At 44.5% G+C, this 17,201-nt stretch overlaps 1 protein-coding gene across 4 annotated transcripts in view; it reads right to left on the reverse strand.

Moving 5' to 3' along the window:
* Positions 1-336: 336 nt before the first annotated feature.
* LOC124150378 overlaps positions 337-17,201 on the reverse strand; it is a 57,377-nt gene continuing 40,512 nt past the window's right edge. Inside the window, exons 5-10 of one of the 4 annotated variants that reach the window (XM_048400772.1) lie at positions 16,489-16,647; positions 15,285-15,400; positions 14,539-14,656; positions 10,897-11,043; positions 4,648-4,664; positions 337-3,053 (exon numbers count right to left, since the gene is read on the reverse strand). In XM_048400772.1, coding sequence (XP_048256729.1) covers positions 2,979-3,053; positions 4,648-4,664; positions 10,897-11,043; positions 14,539-14,656; positions 15,285-15,400; positions 16,489-16,647 — 632 coding nt within the window. In that variant the 3' untranslated portion in view covers positions 337-2,978. Of the gene's footprint in view, positions 3,054-4,647; positions 4,670-10,896; positions 11,044-14,538; positions 14,657-15,284; positions 15,401-16,488; positions 16,648-17,201 lie in introns of all 4 variants that reach the window. The other 3 variants (XM_048400774.1, XM_048400773.1, XM_048400775.1) reach the window with 3 other exon arrangements.

Genomic DNA, 17,201 nt, shown 5'->3' on the forward strand with positions numbered 1-17,201 from the left:
TAACGCCGATTCTAGCGGTATTCCAGTTATATCACGGCGTGTAAGCCTAATGTGGAAGGAAAGCCCGAAGTGATTCAAGTATCAGACATTTACCCCACTTTGGTGAAACCCACAAGCACGGGTATGGTGCTGACAAACTAATAAACATAATCGGGGAGAACCGGGATTCGAACCCACTATCACTGGGTTCTGGCATGCCAAGGGACGCAACTCTGTCCAGCGAATTGCGGCGCCTCAGACTCGTGCCCCAAAGACAAATAAGAATTCCAGTGCTAAGTAAATTCAATCCCCTGTTTTAACACAGCTATATATTTTTTATATACAACAGATAGATGGTTTAACAAAACTTTTTATTCATTGTTACATAAGGAATAGTAATAGTGTATCAATACATCAGTAAAGGATAACTGAAATAAGCTATTCATATGGTCACGTGATATTGATAATAGGATCCGGAAGTGTGATCTTTGTCATATTTGTGCAAATCAAATCATCAAGTCTTTGAAAGGCATTTAGAAGAGATAGACACAAGGAAGAGAATATATGGATGTCAACTTCTTTATTATGAGGAACAAAACGTTTCGGAGTATATGCTTACTCCTTCATCAGGTAAATGGATGTCTATTGCTAAACACCTATCAGCGCCAATCATCTGTTGGCTTCCCTTGTTAATTTCTACCCTTTGTTATTTTCCGCCTTTTGTTATCTTATTAATTTTGTTGTCCTTACATGCACATATATATGCTCTCTTCCTCATGGCATTCATTCACCCGACGAAGGAGTAAGCATACACTACGAAACGTTGTGTTTCCCATAAAAAAGAAGCTGACATCCATATATTCTCTTCCTTAAATCAAATCATGTTATTACCTTTTTAACTACTATCTCCTGGCAATTGCACGTGAAAACTGTGACTAACTCAAGTGGACGTAGCCAAGGCAACTGGTATCTGTGTGATTGAATAAGGGAATCCCGTAAATTGGACTTAAAATACATGTGTCTCGACCTATGCTGACGGCATATTTGGCTGCTGTGTTCTATTTGTAATAGTTCTGTTAAAAGAATGGGGGGTTATGGGTAATAATATAGGAAATGCATGGCTTCTAATTTTGTCTACAATTGTCTGTGACGATGTATTTTTGGTATATGTGTTAAACACATTATTCTGATGTTGTTAGTTGTCAGTTTTATTTTTAACGAAACCCATTAATTCATAAAAGGTGTTAGCAAATTTGTCACAATAATGAGTAGTCTACAGCGCTTATTCCACGGGGTTTCAACGATGTTTATTAACTCAGTAGGGGAGGTAACCGCATTTGAGGCAAAAACAGCAGTGAACCATATAAAAGTGTACATACACTAATTAATGAATACTGCATTCGAACGAGTATTTTGTTTCTCTTCTGAATGTGTCTGTGTTAATATAACATTCTGAGTAACATTTTTTCATTGTAATTTGTTCAAATTTAAATTTGAATTAATGATATACTTTTTAAGATATTATATTCTTTTACCATTTTCTCTCCTAATTATTAACAAGATAAAATTGTCTTGAACAATTCATAAAACTGTATGTAAGAAAATATGAACATTTGAAAGAAACATTATTGCAAGATGTTGTTAAAACATATTCAGGCTCATAATAATAATCAAAAATATTTGGTTTTGCATCTGAAGCTGAAAATATATCGAGCATAGATATCCATAGAAATCCCAGCCCTTTTCCCGAACATCAAAAAGGCAGACCCAAATGCACATTTGTGGCCAGATAGGTTAATTCGGTTTTCTAAATGCATATACATCTGTCCGTAATAAATAAGGATATAATATTTTACAACTCCCATAACTATGTCCTGTAATTTGTAAAATATGTGTTTGTTTATTTCAAACATTTCCCTGTAATAGCTATTGAAAAGAGAGTATAATCTTGTTAACATTGCACGGTACATTTAAGCTGGTTGATTAAGCACACACACATGTATTAGATATAGTGAGGTAATGTGACAGGTTTAGCAGGTATATACGGATCACGATAATATACTGAGCGTCACACTGAACATAATGTCTGAAGGTAATATCGAATATCATTCATAAATATCCTATTGAAAACCAGATTGAACGTCTTATTGAATATCATTCCGATCGTCATACTGAATATCACTCGTGACACGGAACGTCAGAGTGAACGTCATATATTGAACACTACCTTGGATATCATTCTTAACATCCCAATGAACACATCACATCACATGTTTAACAAAGATCTAACTTACACTTTGAGCGAGTTCATCAGAGTATGAACAGTCGTACAGTGACAGCCAAACTAGGGATGTCAGAGTTTGGACATCATGTTGTATGACCGGCCATCGTCCAATAGAAAAGCCGTTATGGCGCGTAAACTTCATATTAAAAGACAATATCCACAAATATCCTGCGTATATTTTCTTTCAGAACGCTTAATTCGTTTAACATCGACATGAATACATAATTTTATTCCGTTTGCTTTGCATGCATACAGACGCACATATAATAATAATAATCATAATCATAATCATCACATAATCATAACTTGTATCAATGATAAAAACAAGGCTACGAAAAGAAGTTTTCACACAGAATGCATACTGTCGGACCAGGTATTAACCCTGGCATAATGGTTTTCGTGGCCCGGATGTACCCTATCTATGACCTTGAACCAAGGCAACTTAACTCTGGATGGAGTTTGGCCCAATGGGTGCGGATGGATAACTACGACTAGATATTACAGTTTCATAAAGTTATCAGGAAAATGTTTATTTTGAAATATTTTAACACAATCCAAATACAACAAATACTGAAAACAATAACTGTAAATAAACAAAAGTAAAGCGGACTGATAAGATTGCACTGTGTCGTAGGGGCTGATATTACACAATACTTCGACGCTCCTTTAAAGGCGAACCACGTTCTAGCACCATGGTTACGCTGACCTTGCCCTTTTACAGTGTCCAGCCAATCAGAGTAAGGGTAACCAGGAGGGTCCATGCTTCCATAAAACGTGTTGTTGCCGAATTCTGGAAATAAGGGAAACAGACAATCTGAAACACTGCCATATTGAGATACGTAGTGAACGTTCATCACAAGGTACTTGTATTCGTTGAACAGTATGGTGTGTTTGACAGGAGATTATCTGAAAATCCGGGCCGAGCATCTTTTGAAGATACCCAACAGATGTTCGCTGACCCTGACTTTGCCGCCTGGCGGACATTTTTTTTCTTTCAGTACAGGCTGGCACAGACGGACAATTTAATCAAGTGTGACAAGAATTTCGGCGACAATACAAATACTATTTATGTGTTAATTGTGACAATTAAGAGGTGGACCTTGACATATTAGTTACATGTGTTATTTGTAACCGATGAATATGTCTGAATAAAGTATATTATGATAAGTCGTTATATATGTGCGGCTTCCGCTAGACCTTCCGTAGCGTTCTCGCCGAAACAATGCTGTTTTGCTGAGTTGCCGTTTCAGCCTTCAACCGTTTAACAGGCATTGTGCTTGAGTTAGTAGTCTTGCAAGAACCAAGGTATGAAGGTATTGCGTGGAACATAGTATTTCTGCTAATCGAACATCTTCTTGATGATGGGCGGTGGGGTAGCCTAGTGGTTAAAGCGTTTATCGTCACGCCGAATGCCCTGGTTCGATTCCCCACATGGGTAAAATTTCTGGTGTGCCCCGTCGTGATATGGCTGGAACATTGCTAAAAGCGGCATAACACCATATTCACTCACTCACACTTCTTTTTGAACATCCGGGTAACCTATTACCATATATATCCATCAGTATTCACATGATTATGATGAGGTTTACCATACTCGTTTGTTAGCTTTAATTGTAATAAATAATATAATACGAAAGGTCCTTAAAATGTTATTCTTTTCAACAAAAAACACACATAAATAAAAGCGAGAGAAAACATTTTCATAATCATAAGTAATCTCCATTGTACGCGAAAAGGTGGGCGTATCCTGCCCTGTCGGTGGCACCCGTCACAAACACATGCAAGTGATAGTTACTTGTTCACCTTAAACAACACGGGAACATATGGTTCAACACGAACCATACAGTCCCACCTGACACAAGCTCGGTCACTGATGCGTCAAACCTTGAAATGTTCATAAGTCTACCATAAAACCATTTCAAGGCCCTACTGATGCCTCGAGATGCGAAAAGAAAATATGCGTAGATTGAATTCATTGTCTTAAAAGAGACCAACAGCGCAATATTGGGTCAAGCAAGAAACCATGAATGCCGATATGACGTCTTTTTCCTACGACGATTCAGGGCTACTGCATCCTCAGGAGAAAAGTGATACACCCCCGAAATATCGTACAGCAAAAGGGCGTTGACACCCATAGCATGTCACGTCTTCCCATGCTACCCATGCCTGTGAGGGTGGCCTGCCTGTGAGAGCGGCCTGCCTGTGAGAGTGGCCTGCCTGTGAGAGTGGCCTGTCTGTGAGGGTGGCCTGTCTGTGAGAGTGGCCTGCCTGTGAGAGTGGCCTGCCTGTGAGAGCGGCCTGCCTGTGTACTGACGTGTATGGGAACACAAGGTCATCAGATACTATCACTGACGTATCTGTGGAGATGCTGGGTCAACACTTACCTTCTCGGTGGTCGTAGCTGGAACAGAGTGAGAAACAGCGTTAGTGATACCATCCACACATAACTTCACACCCTACTGGGTTTCTGTGTCAAACTGTTCACACCCAACTGGGGTTCTGTGTCAAACTGTTCACATCCTACAGTTGTACCATGTCTAACTGTTCACATCCTACTGGTGTTCTATGTCAAACTGTTCACATCCTACAGTTGTACCATGTCTTACTGTTCATATCCTACAGTAGTACCATGTCTTACTGTTCACACACTACTGGTGTTCTGTGTCAAACTGTTCACATCCTACAGTTGTACCATGTCTAACTGTTCATATCCTACAGTTGTACCATGTCTTACTGTTCACACACTACTGGTGTTCTGTGTCAAACTGTTCACATCCTACAGTTGTACCATGTCTTACTGTTCACACCCTACTGGTGTTCTGTGTCAAACTGTTCACATCCTACTGGTGTTCTGTGTCAAACTGTTCACATCCTACAGTTGTACCATGTCTAACTGTTCACATCCTACTGGTGTTCTATGTCAAACTGTTCACATCCTACAGTTGTACCATGTCTTACTGTTCATATCCTACAGTAGTACCATGTCTTACTGTTCACACACTACTGGTGTTCTGTGTCAAACTGTTCACATCCTACAGTTGTACCATGTCTAACTGTTCATATCCTACAGTTGTACCATGTCTTACTGTTCACACACTACTGGTGTTCTGTGTCAAACTGTTCACATCCTACAGTTGTACCATGTCTTACTGTTCACATCCTACTGGTGTTCTGTGTCAAACCGTTCACATCCTACAGTTGTACCATGTCTTACTGTTCACATGCTACAGTTGTACCATGTCTTACTGTTCACATCCTACTGGTGTTCTGTGTCAAACTGTTCACATCCTACAGTTGTACCATGTCTAACTGTTCACATCCTACAGTTGTACCATGTCTTACTGTTCACATCCTACTGCTGTTCTGTGTCAAACTGTTTACATCCTACAGTTGTACCATGTCTAACTGTTCACATTCTTCTGGTGTTCTGTGTCAAACCGTTCACATCCTACAGTTGTACCATGTCTTACTGTTCACACCCTACTGGTGTTCTGTGTCAAACTGTTTACATCCTACAGTTCCACCATGTCTAACTGTTCACATCCTACAGTTGTACCATGTCTTACTGTTCACACCCTACTGGTGTTCTGTGTCAAACTGTTTACATCCTACAGTTCTACCATGTCTAACTGTTCACATCCTACAGTTGTACCATGTCTAACGGTTCACATCCTACAGTTGTACCATCTCTAACTGTTCACATCCTACAGTTTTACAGTGTCAAACTGTTTACATCCTACAGTTGTACCATGTCAAACTGTTTACATCCTACAGTTGTACCATGTCTAACTGTTCACATCCTACTGGTTTTCTGTGTCTAACTGTTCACATCCTACAGTTGTACTGTGTCTAACTGTTCACATCCTACTGGTGTACCATATCAAACTATTCACATCCTACAGTTGTACCATGACTAACTGTTCACATCCTACTGGTGTTTTGTATCAAACTGTTTACATCCTACAGTTGTACCGTGTCTTACTGTTCACATCCTACAGTTGTACCATGTCTAACTGTTCACATCCTACTGGTGTTCTATTTCAAACTGTTCACATCCTACAGTTGTACCATCTCTAACTGTTCACATCCTACAGTTGTACCATGACTAACTGTTCACATCCTACTGGTGTTCTGTGTCAAACTGTTCACAACCTACAGTTGTACCACGACTAACAGTTCACATTCTACTGGTGTTCTGTGTCAAACTGTTCACATCCTACTGGTGTTCTGTGTCAAACTGTTCACATCCTACTGGTGTTCTGTGTCAAACTGTTCACATCCTACAGTTATATTGTGTCTAACTGTTCACATCATACAGTTGTACCATGTCTAACTGTTCACATCCTACAGTTGTACCATGTCTAACTGTTCACATCCTACTGGTTTTCTTTGTCAAACTGTTTACATCCTACAGTTGTACCGTGTCTAACTGTTCACATCCTACTGGTGTTCTGTGTCAAACTGTTCACATCCTACAGTTGAACCATGTCTAACTGTTCCCATCCTACTGGTGTTCTATGTCAAACTGTTTACATCCGACAGTTGTACCGTGTCAAACTATTCACACCCTACAGCTGTACCATATCAAACTATTCACATCATACATTTGTACCATATCAAACTGTTCACATCCTACAGTTGTACCATATCAAACTATTCACATCCTACGGCTGTACCATATCAAACTATTCACATCCTATACACACGGGTCAGTAACAGGGGAGAGCACTGTACTCACACGAGTCAGTAACAGGGGAGAGCACTGGACACACACGGGTCAGTAACAGGGGAGAGCACTGTACACACACGGGTCAGTAACAGGGGAGAGCACTGGACACACACGGGTCAGTAACAGGGGAGAGCACTGGACACACACGGGTCAGTAACAGGGGAGAGCACTGTACTCACACGAGTCAGTAACAGGGGAGAGCACTGGACACACACGGGTCAGTAACAGGGGAGAGCACTGTACTCACACGAGTCAGTAACAGGGGAGAGCACTGTACTCACACGGGTCAGTAACAGGGGAGAGCACTGGACACACACGGGTCAGTAACAGGGGAGAGCACTGGACACACACGAGTCAGTAACAGGGGAGAGCACTGGACATACACGGGTCAGTAACAGGGGAGAGCACTGGACACACACGGGTCAGTAACAGGGGAGAGCACTGGACACACACGAGTCAGTAACAGAGGAGGGCACTGTACACACACGAATCAGTAACAGGGAGAGCACTGGACACACACGAGTCGGTAACAGGGGAGAGCACTGGACACACACGAGTCAGTAACAGGGGAGGGCACTGTACACACACGCGTCAGTAACAGGGGAGAGCACTGTACACATACGAGTCACAAGCTCCTCACAGCGATAGCCCGTTCGCGGAGCTCTCTATACTATCGCTGCCACCAGTCAAAACTCCCCACTGTAAATAGGTGGCCACAACCATGCTTGGAGTTGAACTCGTAACCGAATGACCGTTATGTTTACAAACAAGCGACGACTGTCGTGACGCCGAATACACTTATCGCTGCTAAATTACTTTCTTCGTTTGTCAATTTGAATTTCTGTTTCATTAAAACTATCGTGTTATTGATATAGTAAGAATGTAAGGGAGAAGTTGGTTGGTTTTCCGTTAGTCTGCAATCTCGAATCAATCTGATTATTAAAACAACAAAGTAAATTCATCTGGAAAACATGGTCAGTCGTAAACCTTTTTAAAATGAACTATGATGGCAGTCACAAACACATAAACAAAAGTATGAACGTGACTGCATTTGGGGTTAGAGGGCAAATTTCAAGATTCTTGTAATGGCCGCGCCCACACTGGTGGCAGCGATGTTACCGAGAGTGTAACGAATGTCTCACGCGCTTGGAAGGAGCTTGATACGAGTCAGTAACAGGGGAGAGCACTGTACACACACAAGTCAGTAACAGGGGAGAGCACTGTACACACACGAGTCAGTAACAGGGGAGAGCACTGTACACACACAAGTCAGTAACAGGGGAGAGCACTGTACACACACGAGTCAGTAACAGGGGAGAGCACTGTACACACACGAGTCAGTAACAGGGGAGAGCACTGTACACACACGAGTCAGTAACAGGGGAGAGCACTGTACACACACGAGTCAGTAACAGGGGAGAGCACTGTACACACACGAGTCAGTAACAGGGGAGAGCACTGCACACACACGAGTCAGTAACAGGGGAGAGCACTGGACACACACGAGTCAGTAACAGGGGAGAGCACTGGACACACACGAGTCAGTAACGGGGGAGAGCACTGGACACACACGATTCAGTAACAGGGGAGAGCACTGGACACACACGAGTCAGTAACAGGGGAGAGCACTGGACACACACGAGTCAGTAACGGGGGAGAGCACTGTACACACACGAGTCAGTAACGGGGGAGAGCACTGTACACACACGAGTCAGTAACAGGGGAGAGCACTGGACACACACGAGTCAGTAACAGGGGAGAGCACTGGACACACACGAGTCAGTAACAGGGGAAAGCACTGGACACACACGAGTCAGTAACAGGGGAGAGCACTGGACACACACGAGTCAGTAACAGGGGAGAGCACTGTACACACACGAGTCAGTAACAGGGGAGAGCACTGTACACACACGAGTCAGTAACAGGGGAGAGCACTGTACACACACAAGTCAGTAACAGGGGAGAGCACTGTACACACACGAGTCAGTAACAGGGGAGAGCACTGTACACACACGAGTCAGTAACAGGGGAGAGCACTGTACACACACGAGTCAGTAACAGGGGAGAGCACTGGACACACACGAGTCAGTAACAGGGGAGAGCACTGTACACACACAAGTCAGTAACAGGGGAGAGCACTGTACACACACGAGTCAGTAACAGGGGAGAGCACTGGACACACACGAGTCAGTAACAGGGGAGAGCACTGGACACACACGAGTCAGTAACAGGGGAGAGCACTGTACACACACGAGTCAGTAACGGGGGAGAGCACTGGACACACACGAGTCAGTAACAGGGGAGAGCACTGGACACACACGAGTCAGTAACAGGGGAGAGCACTGTACACACACGAGTCAGTAACAGGGGAGAGCACTGTACACACACGAGTCAGTAACAGGGGAGAGCACTGGACACACACGAGTCAGTAACAGGGGAGAGCACTGTACACACACGAGTCAGTAACAGGGGAGAGCACTGTACTCACACGAGTCAGTAACAGGGGAGAGCACTGGACACACACGAGTCAGTAACAGGGGAGAGCACTGTACACAAACGAGTCAGTAACAGGGGAGAGCACTGGACACACACGAGTCAGTAACAGGGGAGAGCACTGGACACACACGAGTCAGTAACAGGGGAGGAGAGATATCACAGATCTGTCAGTTAGTCAGCCACGGCAGTTTCTTTCCAGAAGGTAGCGTGAAGGTACAGTTGTGTGATTGTCGGAGATGTAAAAGGAACACAGACATTTAACGAAACAGCTGGTGTAGAAAATACAGGTATTGGGTATGGGTATTGGTATCAATAGCATCTGTGGAGGGTAAGACCCTCGTCAGAGAGAATATTGGTTGCAACAGGAAGTAGGGGGGGTCCCCATAGAGACCTTCTGTGGCCCAAATTAACCCTTGATATCTGAAGTTACTACTACTACTAATACTACTAATACCACTAATACTGATACTAATACTACTTCTGCTGCTGCTGCTGTACTGGTGTACCTGAAATACTGCTGAGTGCGGCGTTAAACAAAAGACAAAACTACTACTACTACTACTACTACTACTACTACTACTACTACTACTAATACTACTACTAATAATACGTCATCCTCGATTTTCCAGTGTGTAATATCTCCATCATATTATGATAAATACCCTGGATTCACCCGTTGCCTTAGCTTTAAGTTGACCCTGATTTGTAAAACTAAACAATGCTCGTCCAATCAGATTACTTACATGAGACAGACATTCTGTGCTGAGATTCAAGAGATTGACGTAGTGACGACCGTTCCGAAAGGAACCTATGGTAGCGACGAATCCTACTAGAATTGAGATATAATACCCTGGATAGCCGAGGATGCTACAGCTATTTAGCTCACATCTTCTCAAGGCAAGGGAGTTAACTGACGGACTGTAAAAGTCCAGTTTCAACCCTTGCCGAACTAGGCTGCAATTATGGATTTATATTATGGCTCGACTAACAAGGCCAATAGTCCAATCAAAATCGCGAAATGAATTATACATCCGGTTCCTAAACAACATGAATTTCAACGTGCACTTATCGGTCGACTGCAGGATTTGCAAATTATGTGTACCGTCAACTCGGCGTCCACAGATATTTTCCAAATCTTTTCATGTTTTTAATCAAGGTCCTCTCTTGATTTGCTGCACTTCGCGAGGTATGGCCCGTCTAATTTCAGATCGTCTTCACTGGGCGACGTCATTTTGTTTCAAGCAAATGCAAGTGATATGAGAGGTTGAATCTGACTGGTCAATAGGAGGGGCATAGAAGGGACATAACTCGTAATAGCCACTGGACCTTTAGGGTAAGATGTTTAGTACCGGGGAGGGTGTGAGGAGCACAGAGAGAGAGTGAGTGCGGCGTAGAGAGCCAGACTTACATCCATCAACTACAGTAGAAGAAGAGGTTGCAGTAGAGCCGGAAGGAGTATTAGAAGCTGCGGTGGTCGAGCCACTCACAGTCGGCACCGTACCTGGAGCCGGCGTCGGCGTCGGCGCAGCAGTCGTCGTGGGCGCTTCACAGCTACCTATAACAGAATCGTGTCACTTTTACGACACCGAACACGGTGCAGTGATGTGGAACCCCAACACAACCACATCCCCAACCCTTCCTTTCAGCATACATTGTTTGTTGTTTAACACCGCACTCAGCACTCAGCACTATTCCAGCTATATAAAGGGTGTCTGTAAATAATCGAGTCTAGACCAGACAATCCAATGATATATGTCATGAGCATAGATCAACGCAGCTGGGATAGGATGACATGCATCAACCAAGTCAGGAAGCAGGACCACCCGATCCCGTTAGTCGCCTCTTACGACGGGTCCCTTTAAGCATACTTAACATTTCTACATTGGAATGTTATAGGTGATCGGGTAAACATACAGCAACACTATGACCAAATTGTCAGCTGGTGACATATTTTCAACAAAAATACTAAAACATACATCCAACCTTGTCCAAAGAGCTGTGTCAGCGCCCAGACATTGGCGTGGATTCATGGGGATGTAAGTTTACTGTAAACATATTATTGATATTTCAGGACCGGGCACTTATTCCGTCGTCTTTTGTTTGATCCTTTTAGAGTTCACAAAAAAATAATAAAATAATAATCATTAGGGGAACACCTGTCGAGGAGGTGTCATGGGCACCCAACGAATCTGAAGCGCCGCTGTGTCGAGCAACATTATGAACCTTGGCTTGTCAGCACCACACAAACTAACGGGAATATTGTTAAAAGTTGCGCTAAACACATCTGACATCTTTGAGTCTGACTCTGCCGGAGGGTTAATGAACAAATCAGTCATTTATCTTATAAAAGGTAAACACTAAAACAAAATGTGTCTTTCATTACAATGGAGAACACGGCAGATCCAGTCGTCTGAGCGCAGCAAGTCAGTGTGCGGAGTGTTGGGAACCTATGACCGTTGGTTCGAATCTGATTATGTTTCTAGGTTTGTGTGCACCATACCTATCGTCGTGGGTTTCACCAAAGTGGTGAAAGCCCTGCACCACGTCGGGCCTTCCCTCTACATTGAGCTACGGAGTGGAATAGGTCTCCAGCAGCCCATTCTTGCAGTAAAAGGTAACTATGCTTGTCGTAAGAGGCGTCTAACAGGATCCGGTGGTCAGGCTCGCTAACTTGGTTGATGCATGTCATCCTACCCCAATTGCGCGGATCGATGCACATGATATCAATCACTGGAATGTCTGGTCCAGACTCGATTATTTACAGACCGCCGTCATATAGCTTGAATATTGCAGTGTGGGGCGATACAAGGTCTAACCATGTAGACCCTACTCTGACTGCACCACCACACAGGTTTGATACCAGGTCTAACCATGTAGACCCTACTCTGACTGCACCACCACACAGGTTTCATACCAGGTCTAACCATGTAGGCCCTACTCTGACTGCACCACAACACACAGGTTTGATACCAGGTCTAACCATGTAGACCCTACTCTGACTGCACCACAACACACAGGTTTGATACCAGGTCTAACCATGTAGACCCTACTCTGACTGCACCACCACACAGGGGTTTCATACCAGGTCTAACCATGTAGACCCTACTCTGACTGCACCACCACACAGGTTTCATACCAGGTCTAACCATGTAGACCCTACTCTGACTGCACCACCACACAGGGGTTTCATACCAGGTCTAACCATGTAGACCCTACTCTGACTGCACCACCACACAGGTTTGATACCAGGTCTAACCATGTAGACCCTACTCTGACTGCACCACCACACAGGTTTCATACCAGGTCTAACCATGTAGACTCTACTCTGACTGCACCACCACACAGGGGTTTGATACCAGGTCTAACCATGTAGACCCTACTCTGACTGCACCAGCACACAGGGGTTTGATACCAGGTCTAACCATGTAGACCCTACTCTGACTGCACCAGCACACACAGGGGTTTGATACCAGGTCTTACCATGTAGACCCTGCTCTGACTGCACCACCACACAGGTTTCATACCAGGTCTAACCATGTAGACCCTACTCTGACTGCACCACCACACAGGTTTGATACCACGTCTTACCATGTAGACCCTACTCTGACTGCACCACCACACAGGGGTTTGATACCAGGTCTAACCATGTAGACCCTACTCTGACTGCACCACAACACAGGTTTCATACCAGGTCTAACCATGTAGACCCTACTCTGACTGCACCACCACACCAAGGTTTGATACCAGGTCTAACCATGTAGACCCTACTCTGACTGCAGCACCACACAGGTTTGATACCAGGTCTAACCATGTAGACCCTACTCTGACTGCACCACCACACAGGGGTTTGATACCAGGTCTAACCATGTAGACCCTACTCTGACTGCACCACCACACAGGGGTTTGATACCAGGTCTAACCATGTAGACCCTTCTCTGACTGCACCACCACACAGGGGTTTCATACCAGGTCTAACCATGTAGACCCTACTCTGACTGCACCACCACACGGGGGATTGATACCAGGTCTAACCATGTAGACCCTACTCTGACTGCACCATCACACAGGGGTTTCATACCAGGTCTAACCATGTAGGCCCTACTGTGACTGCACTACCACACCAAGGTTTGATATCAGGTCTAACCATGTAGACCCTACTCTGACTGCAGCACCACACAGGGGTTTGATACCAGGGCTAACCATGTAGGCCCTACTCTGACTGCACCACCACACACAGGTTTGATACCAGGTCTGACCATGTAGACCCTACTCTGACTGCACCACCACACCAAGGTTTGATACCAGGTCTAACCATGTAGGCCGTACTCTGACTGCACCACCACACACAGGTTTGATACCAGGTCTAACCATGTAGACCCTACTCTGACTGCACCATCACACCAAGGTTTGATACCAGGTCTTACCATGTAGACCCTACTCTGACTGCACCACCACACACAGGTTTGATACCAGGTCTAACCATATAGGCCCTACTCTGACTGCCCCACCACACAGGGGTTTGATACCAGGTCTAACCATGTAGATCTACTCTGACTGCCCCACCACACAGGGGTTTCATACCAGGTCTAACCATGTAGACCCTACTCTGACTGCACCACCACACAGGGGTTTGATACCACGTCTAACCATGTAGGCCCTACTCTGACTGCACCACCACACCAAGGTTTGATACCAGGTCTGACCATGCAGGCCCTACTCTGACTGCACCACCACACAGGGTTTGATACCAGGTCTAACCATGTAGACCCTACTCTGACTGCACCACCACACAGGGGTTTGATACCACGTCTAACCATGTAGACCCTACTCTGACTGCACCACCACACAGGGTTTGATACCAGGTCTGACCATGCAGGCCCTACTCTGACTGCACCACCACACAGGGTTTGATACCAGGTCTAACCATGTAGACCCTACTCTGACTGCACCACCACACAGGGTTTGATACCAGGTCTAACCATGCAGGCCCTACTCTGACTGCACCACCACAGAGGAATTTGATACCAGGTCTAACAATTACTCTACTTACTGACGAGCGTGAGTTGTTTGGACACTCCTGGGTCGGTCACCTCGGTTGATGTCTGGCCGCTCTGGCAGTCTCCAGGCGCATGCGTCAAACTCACTCCGTTACTTGACGTCGCCATCACCTTAAAATGAAAGAACAGGTGAGACGTATGAACCTGTTGTAACATTGATTCAGTCAGTTTTCATGATTTGAAAACTAAAATACTGTGAATAGAATGGTGTTTTCCCTTCCTAGGCAGGGAAGACCAAATACATAGGATATGTTATCAAAGGCAACAGGGTACCCTACAGGTGTGGGCTGTGTTGAGTCCCAAGTTCGAATCCCTACATGGATGCAATGTGTGAAGCCTATTCCTTTTAACCATCTCAACCCGAATACTGCTAACAGCGACGTAAAATCCTACTCACTCACTCACTCACTCACTCACTCACCTAAACTCAATCATATCAGATGAGTTGATCAGTTTGTACAAGAAAACTGGTCCAACGTCTTCCCAAAGATCATGTTAACGTGACTTTACTCCCAAGGGAGTTGAGGAGGAAGGTCAATCCGTTGACCCGGCCTCACTGATCAAGACGACTGTAGAGCTGCAACGATTATCATGTTCTAACATCGCACTGTCGATAGTCATAGTGCTACGATCGCTTTGTGACCCGATCAAGGTCAAAACATCGTACCTTTGACCATTCTTGTAATGTGATGATGATTATGATGTCTATGAGAAGAAGTCGTAGTATTGTTGGACTTACCACGCAGGAGAAGGGGATGAAGGGGTTGCTGCTCTCGTCTTGGGCGTCGTTGTAGAGAGTGAGGTACGTCATGTCGCCACTGACGGAGTCATACAGGCAGTTATACACCATCTCCCCTGGAAGCAAAAATGTGTTATAACAACATGTTATACAGGCAGTTATAAACCATCTCCCCTGGAAACAGAAGATGTGTTATAGCAACTTGTTATGCAGGTAGTTATATACATTCTCCCAGGGAAACAGAACATGTGTTATAGCCACTCGTTTAACAGGTAGTTATAAACCATCTCCCCTGGAAACAGAAGATGTGTTATAGCAACTTGTTATACAGGCAGTTATATACATTCTCCCAGGGAAACAGATCATGTGTTATAACAACATGTTATACAGGCAGATTATATACCATCTCTCCTGGAAACAGATCATGTGTTATAACAACTTGTTATACAGACAGTTATATACATTCTCCCAGGGAAACAGATCATGTGTTATACCAACATGTTATACAGGCAGTTATATACCATCTCTCCTGGAAACAGATCATGTGTTATAACAACTTATTATACAGATAGTTATATACCATCTACTCTGGAAACAGAACATGTGTTATAGTTGATATTTGGTGTATGGATCCGCCCAAATACAATTTTATCAATTTTGTTTTATCTTCCTGACGAATCTGTTAACAATTCCAGTAAAAAACAAACATCCTCATCGCTTCTGCTTTTTTTCAAAGAAACTCTTACCGGCATTTCAAATGCTTTTTAATTCTGGCAATTGATGGTTTAGAAAAGATCTCATTTTAAACTATGAGTCGCACAAGTTGTGCATTTGTCTCTCCAGTTAATATTTCTCGGCAAGGACTGGGGTAGTCTAGTGGGTAAAGCGTTGGCTTGCCCGGCCCGGGATCGATTCCCAACATTATGTAAAGCCTATTTCTCGTGTCCAAGGCGGCGCAAAACCATACTCACTCAGTCCTTGATAAATATCCACACCAAGCTGCCACGCCGTTCAAAGCGGCATTAAACTACATTCACTCTTGACAAAAGGTGTAACGCCCAGATCAGGGATACCATTGCTGGATACAAAGCTGGTTTTGTTAACGTCATTTTAAATCAGACCTCGCATCCTTGGTTGCCGCCTTGATATGAGACCACAGCCTGACTGTAATACTCAGTACTCCCCCGCAGTGCTGCACACCCACCTGAGTACTGACCGCTCCCACATTGGGTGTAGTTGAAGTCGAGGCGTTTCTTGTCGGTGCAGACGTCGAGTTCCGCACCCCCCGGGCATGCCACCAGGGTGACGTTGTACTGCCCCAGGATGACATCCGGGCACCGTCTGGCAGACTCGTTCAGGGAGCCTGGGGACACAGCATACTCTCATACAACTCATTGTCATTCTCGTTTATTATATTTTCACTCAGTAATGATAAATACCCTGGACTGATTCGCCACCATAGCTTCGTTTGTGACGTCACCACCTTCATCCCTCCTATCACTAACTTACCACGTAATTTTTCTCACTCATTTGAGTAATTTCACTGGGCGGTTATTCTTAGCGTCGTGTCATTCGAATTTGGGACAAACTGAAGCCATTATGACAAGGGGGCACGGGTGGCCCAGTCGTCTGAGGCGCCGCGATTCACTGCGCTCCCTTGACTGTCTGTTCGAATCCCGGTTCGCCCCGATTATGTTTCTAGGTTTGTCAGCACGATACCCGTGCCCGTGGGTTTCACCGAAGTGGTAAATGTCTGAGACCTGCATCACTTTGGGCTTTCCTCTCACATTACGCTGGCATGCCGTGATATAACTGGAATACTGTAAAAAGCGGCTTTAAACCCAACTAACTCACTCACTCACCCATGATGATGAATAGGTCCATGGTATTGACTGGAGATATAATACCGTGATAATC

This window comes from Haliotis rufescens, unplaced genomic scaffold, assembly GCF_023055435.1.
Source record: "Haliotis rufescens isolate VD_foot unplaced genomic scaffold, xgHalRufe1.0.p SCAF_20, whole genome shotgun sequence".
Lineage (NCBI taxonomy): Eukaryota > Metazoa > Mollusca > Gastropoda > Lepetellida > Haliotidae > Haliotis > Haliotis rufescens.